This window comes from Arachis stenosperma, chromosome 7 (assembly GCF_014773155.1).
Source record: "Arachis stenosperma cultivar V10309 chromosome 7, arast.V10309.gnm1.PFL2, whole genome shotgun sequence".
Lineage (NCBI taxonomy): Eukaryota > Viridiplantae > Streptophyta > Magnoliopsida > Fabales > Fabaceae > Arachis > Arachis stenosperma.
Window position 1 is genome coordinate 90,077,735 of NC_080383.1, and position 10,743 is coordinate 90,088,477.

General features: G+C 37.4%; 1 protein-coding gene across 1 annotated transcript; it reads left to right on the top strand.

Moving 5' to 3' along the window:
* The first annotated feature begins 7,859 nt into the window (after positions 1-7,859).
* On the top strand, positions 7,860-10,743 carry LOC130941982 (adenylosuccinate synthetase 2, chloroplastic-like). Its single transcript, XM_057870642.1, has 4 exons — positions 7,860-8,250; positions 8,907-9,599; positions 9,745-10,056; positions 10,251-10,743. The coding sequence occupies exons 1-4, from the start codon at positions 7,966-7,968 to the stop codon at positions 10,419-10,421; spliced, it is 1,461 nt and encodes a 486-aa protein (XP_057726625.1). The 5' UTR covers positions 7,860-7,965; the 3' UTR covers positions 10,422-10,743.

The following is a 10,743-nucleotide window of genomic DNA, read 5'->3' on the forward strand; positions in this document are numbered from 1 at the left end:
GAAACCTCAACTCATCTCTTTGGTTGAGCAAAATTGTCAATTTAGTGGAAGCTCACAGAAGGACCCTAATCTTTTTATATTTAATTTTCTGAGGATATGTGATACAGTCAAGACCAATGGAATTTTCACCGATGTCTACAAGTTGATGTTATTCCCTTTTGTTGTGAGAGACCAAGCTAGTTAGTGGCTTTAGACATAACCTAAAGAAAGTATAGCAACCTGGGCGGATTTAGTTAGTAAGTTCTTAACTAAATTCTTCCCACCTCAAAGGTTAACTAAACTGAGGACTGACATTCAATCAACTTGAAAGAGAGTCTCTCTGTGAAGCTTGAGAAAGATACATGGCTATGATAAGGAAGTGCCCTCCAAACATGTTTGCGGACTAGGTACAATTACAAATTTTCTATGATGGTATCACTCTGGCTTTTAGGCTCTTTTTGGATAATTCTACAAGAGGCTCTTTTCATATGAATACCACTAATGAGGCCTTGGATTTGATAAAGATGGTGGCCAATAATTTTGTACTTATATTCCTCAGAGAGAACTGTAAAGAAAGGTGTCATGGAGTTGGATGCTTTGGATGCCATTTTGGCTCCGAACAAAGCTATGTCTCAACAGATTGTTGCCATCACTCAACATTTGGGAGGTATGCAAGTGTCATTTGTTGCTACCCAAGTTTCTTCTTTTGATATGAGTGGTGGAGTGTCTCAATTTGGAAACCTTGGTTATGGGCAACCCTTTCTTGAACAAGTTAACTACATGGGTAATTCTTCAATACCGGCTAATAATGATCTTTTTTCTAAGACATACAGCTCAAGATGGAGAAATCACCCAAATTTTGGCTGGAAAAATCAGAATAAGAATCAAAGGCAGTCCAACCTCAACAAGAAAAACCCCCACCAAAACCAGTTCAACTGGCAAAATCATTTCAATTAGCAGCATCAATATTTTCAATCACAAAATCCACTCCCATATGCCCAGGATACCTCAACATTGGAAGCACAATTAGCAGAACTTTCCATGACCACTCATAGTTTCATACAGAAAACTAGACTTCAATTCAAAACTTAGAAGTGCAGATGGGATAGTTGAGCAAGCAAAATGCTGAGAGGCCTCCTAATACATTCTCCAATGATACAATTATAAATCCAAGAGAGGATGTAAGGCCATATATGTGATGAGTGGAAAAGAGATGGACACTCAACCCTCTAGTGATGAAGAAACAGTTGGAGAAAATATGAAAGAAGCCGAATACCTTGAGGAGACCACTATCTCTCTCCCTGCGCACACCAAGACCTCAGTGGTTGAGTGCAATCCAAAAGTCTCACCTCCTCAAAAGCTTTAGAAAGAATACAAGAATGAACAATGCTTAACGCTCTTAGAGGTATTTAAGGCACTCCACATCAACACTCATTCAATAGAAGTTCTTAAGCAAATGCCAATGTATATTAACTTCATGAAGGAGTTGTTATCTGAGGAAACGCCTCTGAAGGAAGACCAAATAGTAGTGCTAACTATAGAGTGTAGTGATATCATTTAAAGAAACCTACCAAGTAAGAAGCCTGGTCTCGGGAGTTTTCAAATTCCCTGTCCATTGGAAACAATACCTTTGAGAGAGTATTGTGTGATTTAAACGCGAATATCAATTTGGTGCCACTTTCTGTAATGAAAAAATTGCAAACTCAAGAGGTGAAACCAACAAGAATAGCTCTTCAATTGGCAAGTAAATTTGTAAGGTTGGAACATGAGTGATGGAGAATGTTTTGATAAGGGTGAGAAAATTCTTCCTCCCAACAGATTTTGTGATTCTTGACATGGAAGAGGATGACAACTTCTCCATCATTCTAGGAAGACCATTCTTAGCCACTGAAAGATCTCTTATTGATATGGAAAAGGTAAAATAATACTGAGAGTGCACAATGAGCAGATGGTCTTTCATATCTTTAAAGCCTCATATCACTCCAATGAAGAGAAGAAGTGCATGAGGATTGAGTCCATTGATCCATTCCTCCTGGAACTACCTGATGATACAAAATATGAGCTACAATCCAAAGCTTTTATGGTTGAGACTAATAAAATTCCTCCTGATATCAAATCTAATTTTGGTGTTAGGTATGAGGAGTCAACTCCAAAGGAGACTCCCAGGAAGAAGATACCTACGGGTTAGAGGAACAAGAAAATTTCCACTGAAGATTTCTCTCCAGGATTGAAAGTTGTATTGACTCACAATCTGACATTTTTTTGTACAGTGAACATGATCCTCTCTCTTGAGCATGTTGAGTTACTCCATGAAGACACATGGAGAAGATTCATAGTGAGAGGGGAGGAGTTGAAGCAATATGATCAACCTCTTCCTTAACAGCAGGGGTGAACCGTCAAGCTAATGACGTTAAAGAAGCGCTTATTGGGAGGCAACCCAACACCTTTAGTATCCTTTAGTTATGTTTTATTCTTTGCATTGTATTTATTTTGTTTTTATATCTCACAATTTTTGTTGTTTTTAACTGTATTAGAGTCATGCATCTTGATCTGCATAGGAACAGGTGTGCTTTAAATTGAGCTGGGAGCTTTGAAGAGGTGGAATCGGATTCAGAAGCTTGGGCGCTAAACGCTAGGCCAGAAGCCACACATCTTGAGGACTTGCCACTGCCACCCTGGCGTCTAGTGCCGATTTTGGGCGTCTAGCGCCATGGTGTACGCACAAGGGAGAATGGTCTCTTGATTGCATTCAAGACTACCGTGTCTTCGTACGGTCGTCCGCGCTTCTTTGTCATTCAAGCTATATCGCCATCTCTTCTCTCTTCTTCAAGTTGTGTCACCGCTGCTGTCCTAGTGCCGCCGTTCTAGTACCGCCTTCGAATCTACTCCAGTAGCCGTCCCCGCTATTCCACTGTCGTGGCAACTCGTTTCTGCCATCACAACTCGTCAAATCGTCTCAAGTGTGTCGCCTCTATTCCATTATTCTCAAACTCGCAAATTAACTCGTAAAATTGTACAAGTTTAGGTAGTAGAATTGAGTTAATTCATACATAAACTCATTTTTGAGTAAACTCGGCTAGACTCGCATAAACTCGGTCAAAATCGCGAGTTTGATGGTGGTTCCCGTTTTAGCCTAAAAAGGCGCCATTATGACCCAAAATCAAAAGAAAAATGCAACCATATGGCTTTGGCTTGTCACTCACTCTTCTCTTCCTCCCTCCGCCGTTCTTTCTCTCTCTCTCTCCCTCTCTCTCTCTCATTGTTGTGACCTCTCACCTCTGTCCGTCTGCTATCTACTGTTCGCCGCCAATCGGTCACCTGCGTGCACATCGCTCCCTACTCTCTGCTCTTCTTCTCCTTTTCTCGTTCTCTATTGAGTTTACTCTGTTTGGTTTCACTTCAAGTGGAGCATCTGTCGTCCTCTGTGCTGCCGTCGTTTGTCGCATTGCTGGTTGCCCGCGCTCGTCAATTCTTTTGCCATCCGTCGCGCTTCCGTCTTCTGTTCGCGCACCGCCGCGCTTGTCTAGCTGCACAACAGTGACAACACAATTGCCTGAGACCTCTTCTCCATTCAGGTACGTTTTAAAATATCTACAACTTAATTACTTCAAATTCTTACTTGATCTGCTTTCTGTCATAGTTGTTACTTGTTACTGAATTCTGCAATAATTGTTAATTACTTAATTCATTGTTAAACGTTAGTTAATTATGTGATGGTTGTTCTATGATAGTTGATAGTTGTTATTGTGTTTTTATTTGTTAGTTGTTACTTAATTCATTGTTAAACTTAAGTTAATTCTATGATAGTTGTTAGTTGTTACTGTATTTTTTATTTAGGAATAATTTTGAATTTAATTATTTGTTAGTTGTTATTGAATGTCCGAATTCTGAATTTAATTATCCTGAAAGAAATGATATTTCTGATAAAGATGGTGAAGATGATGATGTTGATGTTAATGCCATAGAAGATGAAAATATTAGAGGATTTTAGTTTTAGATTTTTAGTTTATTAGAACATATAATTATTGCTTCGTTGTTTTTTTTTATTGTGTTCTATGTTGAACTAGATGCTTTATCGTGAAAGATTTTAGTTTTAGATTTTAATTTATTAGTACTTGTTGTAATTGTTGTACTAATGTAATATTTTAATTTATTATGTGTTTTGAGTTGAAAATTGTTAAGTTTCAATGTCTATATTTGAGTAAGTATATATATTATATATAATATATTTTTTTTTTATAAAAAATTCAAAACAAATAAACTTGTATGATTTTACGAGTCGAGTCTAGGTCAGCTCCACGAGTTTAAGTTTACTTAAACTCGTGAGTTTGACAACCTTATTCTGTTTCACTTCTGTCACGCTGCCTCTGTTCCGTCGGGCTCCAACCATCATGTGTTCCGATTCCGTCTCCTATGTCTTTTGGTTCGAGTTTTTTATTTGTGCTCCCTCTCTCTCATCTGTTTGAGTTCCAGCCCAGTGGAAGGTGATTTTTGGGATTTTTTTTCCTTCAATCATCATTGTTTTAGACTTCTTTGTTCTTGAGATTTGGTTTTATTTCTGGTTAGGATTGGTAATCTGAATTTTTTACTTGAAAATTATTTTTTGGTGTTTTTCTTTTTAAGTTGCTTGCTACTACAATTTGAAATGATTGTGAATTTTTGCTTGCTTGCTTGTTGCTCTAGTTAGACTTTGATTCTTTGAGTATACGTCTCAAGTTAATCTTTTTAGTAATGATGATTTTAGATATTTTTTATTGTTTTGTTTTAAATATTTCTATTGGTGTTATTGTGGTATTATTGTGTTTTAAATATTCTTTTGATTTTTTTTGGTTGATTGACTTCGCTCACTATTTGATGATAAATTTTAAATTGATAAATTTGTTACCAACTTATTGCTTGATAAAAATTGCACTTTTTTATCTAATGTTAAATTTTGTTTAAGATTTTTTATGATAAATTGTACCGTAATTGATTCACTGCTCATTTAATACTTTTTTTTTCGGTTGTTAATCATTATGCTGAGCTTGTAAAAATTAAATTAAAAATTTTGTTAATCTTTATTAAAATATATTAATTATTGTGCTGATTTTATTAAAATAATATTAAAAATTTTGTTAATCTTAGTTAACTTTTGTTGATCTTAATATATTTATTTATATTTTATTTATTGTTTTATTATAAAACGGTTATTTAAATCGGTTAACCACTAAAATGGTTCGAAAATCTTCAGAACCTTCGAAAAAACGTGCCACCTTGCTATCATAGTATTTATGACACTGTTATTCCATTTAAAAAAAATAAGAAAAAATATTAGTAGACAATGAAAATATTAAATAATATGAATAATCGATATATCCGATGTTTAAATTACTAGGAATGTGGATGGTTATTCTAATATTAAAATTTAGATGAGTAATTTAGAGATATAGGGGTGTTCATGGATCGGATCCGATCCGCATATCCACGGTGTTTATCCGAATCCGATCCGAAATTTGCGGATATGGAACCGATTCGCAAGGCTTTCGGATCGGATCGGATCCGCACACTAATCGGATCGGATTGCGGATTTTGTGTTGGTATCCGCATATCTGCGTATCCCCAAAAATAAAGAAATAAATAAATAAATATTCTTTTTATGTTTTATTTCAACTAATAATTATCATATATGTTGTATTATTTTAATTTATTATTTTAAAAAAGTATGTTTAATATTATTTTAAGAGTAAACATATTTGAAATAATAGAAAAAATGAATTTTATTGATATTTTTTAAATAAAAATACAACAACAACAACAACAACAACAACAACAACAAAGCCTTGTCCCACTAAGTGGGGTCGGCTACATGAATCAAACGACGCCATTGTGCTCTGTCATGTATCATGTCTACCAAGAGACCGTTTACATGTAGATCTCGTTTGACCACCTCATGGATGGTCTTCTTAGGTCTTCCTCTGCCTTTCGCCCCTTGTCCATCTTCCATCTCATCCACCCTCCTGATTGGATGTTCTATCGGTCTTCTTCTCACATGTCCAAACCACCTGAGACGCGATTCAACCATCTTTTCTACAATGGGTGCTACTCCAACTCTCTCCCTTATATCTTCGTTCCTTATTTTATCCAATCGCGTATGACCACTCATCCATCTCAACATCTTCTTCTCTGTCAGTTTATGTTCGTGCTCCCCTTTAGTCGCCCAACACTCCGTACCGTAAAGCATAGCCGGTCTTATAACAATGCGATAGAATTTACCTTTAAGTTCTAAAGGCACTTTTTTGTCGTATATAAAACTAGATGCACTCCGCCATTTTGACCAACCTGCTTAGATCCTATGATTTACATCCAGTTTAATCTCTCTATTATCCTGTATGATGCACCTAAGATATTTAAAACTTTTAACTTTTCGTAGGATGTTTTCTCCAATCTTCACCTCTATATTATGGTTTTTCCTTCTCAGACTGAACTTACATTCCATATATTCCGTCTTGCTACGGCTTATGCGCAGACCATACACTTCTAGAGTTTCTCTGCATAACTCCAACTTCTTATTTAGGTATTCCCTTAACTCTTCCATAAGGACGATATCATCGACAAAAAGCATGCACCATGGCACAGGCTCTTGGATGTGCTCTGTGAGTACTTTCAAGACTAATGTGAAAAGGTATGGACTTAAGGATGATCCCTGGTGTAATCTTATACCAATAGGAAATTCCTCTGTTATACACCACCTTGAGTCTTCACACTAGTTGTGACCCCATCATACATGTCTTTAATTGCACGAATATATGTGATCCTTACTCTTATCTTTTCTAAAATCTTCCATAAGACCTCCCTTGGTACTCTATCATACACTTTTTCTAAATCAATAAACACCATATGTAGATCCTTTTTATTACTACGATACCTCTCCATCATCCTTCTTAATAGCTATATCGTTTCAGTGGTAGATCTTCTTAATAAGCTTTTAAAAATATTTGAGTAAAAGACAAATAGGTCCATGTCCTTTTTTTCCGCAGACATTTTCGTTCTCAAGAAACGGAAAATACATTCATGTTCCTGGCCCCTGTAAAACGTGGACATTTTAGTCCTTCCGTTGAATTCAGTCCATTGGACCCGACGGAAAACTCTGACCTGGCAAAGGTGGTGCTGACCTGTCCGTTACAGAGTCCACGTGGCTGTGAACTTTTGGAAACTGGACATATAAGTCTCCAGACACAAAAATAATGCCGTTTTGTTACTTCCCCAAAAATAATGACGAGGGATTAGGGCAAAAAAATTTGAAAGATTGGGGGAGGTAACGAAACGGCATCGTTTTTGTGTCTGGAGACTTATGTGTCCAGTTTCTAAAAGTTCACTGTCACGTGGACTCCGTAACGGACAGGTCAGTGCCACCTTTGCCAGGTCAGAGTTTTCCGTCGGGTCCAACGACCTGAATTCAATGGAAGGACTAAAATGTCCACGTTTTACAGGGGTCAGGGACATGGATGTATTTTCCGTTCCTTGAGGACGAAAATGTCCGCAAAAAAAAGGTTAGGGACCTATTTGTTCTTTACTCAAAATATTTTTATGTTTTGCGGATATATCCGATATCCGATCCGATCTGTAAATTTACGGATCGGATCCAACCTTAAAAACTGCAGATATTGGATTTGATCCGATGATTTTAGTGCAGATTGAATTGAAATTTTGGTCATATCCGATCCGATCCGATCCGCGTTCACCCCTATAGAGATGTAGCGTATTAAGACTCATTGTTTATGTTATTAAAAAAAAAAATCATTCGTTACCTAACATAATCCAAAAATTAATTATTTGGTAAAATTGGAAAATTAAATTCGAAAGTTATTAACCCGTGGCATTTACGTGGAGAGAATGGAAAAGGAATCCAAGTAAACACATTAACACAACGCAGCCTGTCAGAACTCAGAACTCCTCTCTTCTCTGACTCGCTCTTTTCTCGCCCGCCACCACCACCATCATCACGCAATGAACATCTCACACCTCACACTGGATTCCCACACGCTCTTCAACCCTCAATGCCCTTCATTCTCCTTCCTCCGTTGCACATCTCGAAACGTAGTCGTATGCTCAGCCAAGCCCGTAGCCCCTCCTTCTCTTCCACCCAAGCTCGCCGCCGCCCAATCCTCCGACGGTCGAATCGGGTCTCTTAGTCAGGTCTCTGGCGTCTTGGGTTGCCAATGGGGTGATGAGGGCAAAGGCAAACTCGTCGATATCTTAGCTCAACACTTCAAGATTGTTGCTCGTTGTCAGGTACTACTCCCCCTCTCATTGCTCTCAAAGTTCCTTCCTTTTTCCCTTTTTATCCCTCTTCGCTATCACGCAAATCGTGGGTAATTCAGGAAACTCGGTGAAATTGATGTATGCTGAAGTTGTGTTTGTGGTGTTGGATGTTCTAAATGAAAAAGTGTTCTTTTTTTCCCCTTAAAAAGTGTTTTGTTTGTTTATTTTATTTTGGTTTTTGTTCTGGTGGTTGTTGCAACAGTGTAAATGAAGCTGTTTCTGCTTGGTAAACCCACTTGCTAGCTAAATAGAACTGAATGAATCATTGTGTTGCCTAAAACTTTTGGAATGATTTAAGTTTCTGTAAATTTGGTTGGTAAGATAAGGAGAGTGACTGAACACGTTTATTGTTTTGCATGCTTCCTCGCAATAAGCTACCTTGTTGAATTTTGATGGTCTGTTGTAATATTTGGTCTCACTAGGTGCTGCTGATCACTATAATTTTGCCTTGTTTACTTTAACATGCATATTTTATGCATGTAACATTTATAATTACATCTGATATTATTAAATTATTCCAGCAATAATTAAGATATGCAAAATAAGATAATTTTGGGCTGAATTTCTATTGTCTGCCAAATATTTTTGTTATTTTGCTCTGATAATTTGTGATTATGTTTTATGAGGGTGGAGCTAATGCTGGGCATACCATTTACAATGCAGAAGGAAAGAAGTTCGCCCTTCATCTTGTTCCTTCTGGCATTCTTAACGAGGATACTCTTTGTGTTATTGGGAATGGAGTTGTGGTGCATCTTCCGGGGCTGTTTAAGGAAATTGATGGCCTTGAATCGAGTGGGATCTCTTGCCAGGGGAGGATTTTGATATCTGATCGTGCTCACTTGTTGTTTGATTTCCACCAAGAAGTGGATGGGTTAAGGGAAGCCGAACTTGCTAAATCTTTCATTGGCACGACTAAGAGAGGCATTGGGCCATGCTATGCTAGCAAGGCTAACCGTAATGGTATTAGGGTAAGTGATTTGAGACACATGGATACTTTCCCGCAGAAGCTTGATCTTTTGTTATCAGATGCAGCATCAAGGTTCAAAGATTTTAAATATGGTCCAGAAATGCTGAAGGAAGAAGTAGAAAAGTACAAGAGATATGCTGAGAGACTCGAACCATTTATTGCAGATACTGTGCATTTCATGAATGATGCTATAACACAAAAGAAGAAGATTTTGGTTGAAGGAGGTCAAGCAACCATGTTGGACATTGATTTTGGAACTTATCCATTTGTTACTTCGTCTAGCCCGTCAGCTGGTGGGATATGCACTGGTCTTGGTATTGCTCCAAGAGTTGTTGGTGATTTAATAGGAGTGGTATGTGGCTGTTTATCTTATGTTGGAGTTATTACATTACAAAACACCTCTTTTTTAAGTTCAAACAAGCGCACTCAATGCTGCAATTTAAGCTTATTTGACACATATGAAATGGTTTCTTTAAGTTTTATTTTGAAATTTGCAGGTGAAAGCATACACTACAAGAGTTGGTTCTGGTCCCTTTCCAACAGAAATTTTGGGTCCAGGGGGTGATCTCCTTAGATTTGCTGGGCAGGAGTTTGGTACAACTACTGGCCGTCCTCGACGATGTGGTTGGCTTGATATAGTTGCGCTGAAATACTCCTGCCAGATCAATGGTTTTTCATCATTGAATCTCACTAAGCTAGATGTTTTATCAGATCTTGATGAGATAAAGTTAGGAGTCTCTTATAAACATGCTGATGGTACCCCGGTCAAATCATTCCCTTCAGATCTCCATCTTCTTGAGCAATTGGAGGTAGACTTCATCTATCTTTGTTCCTCTATGGCTGAACATTCCTTTCTTCTTTTTTTTTTTTTTTCATGTTATTACTTATAAACTAACACAACTCTTAATGTGAAGTTGTAAGGTTCAAGAACGATAGACGTCTTTTATTATTGCCTTGGAATTTTAAATGTATTTTCTTATAATTATTTATCTTAATGTTGCAGGTGGAATATGAAACACTTCCTGGATGGAAATCCGACATCTCTAAGATCAGAAACTATTCTGACCTTCCGAAGGTTGCCCGGCAGTATGTGGAAAGGATAGAAGAACTTGTTGGTGTCCCCATTCACTACATTGGTGTTGGGCCAGGACGCGACGCCCTCATATTCAAGTGATCTATTACTAGTTCCTCAGAGGTCATAGTTGTGCTTTCATGCTTCTAAAGGCAAACTCGGGATTTTTTGTGGAAGAAGTAACTTATTCCCTCCAACTTTTGGAGATTTGGGATGAAACATATTCATAGTGACTAGTGAAGGATTTGCCTAATTGATGTATTATTCTGTTATCTATAAGCAGTGGTATTGTTAGATTTCTGCAGTAATTTGATATGGGGGATTTACCCTATAATTTTGCAGTTCTTGCAGGAATGCTGAGTAGTTGAAGTAGTATATGAATTTAGCTATATGGGAATAACCGAATAACATTTGTCCTTGCCTA

Coding starts and splice junctions, on each gene's coding strand:
- LOC130941982 (XM_057870642.1), top strand. CDS start 7,966: ATGAACATCTCACACCTCACACTGGATTCCCACACGCTCTTCAACCCT. Junction 8,251..8,906: donor AGATTGTTGCTCGTTGTCAG/GTACTACTCCCC, acceptor ATGTTTTATGAG/GGTGGAGCTAATGCTGGGCA. Junction 9,600..9,744: donor TTGGTGATTTAATAGGAGTG/GTATGTGGCTGT, acceptor TGAAATTTGCAG/GTGAAAGCATACACTACAAG.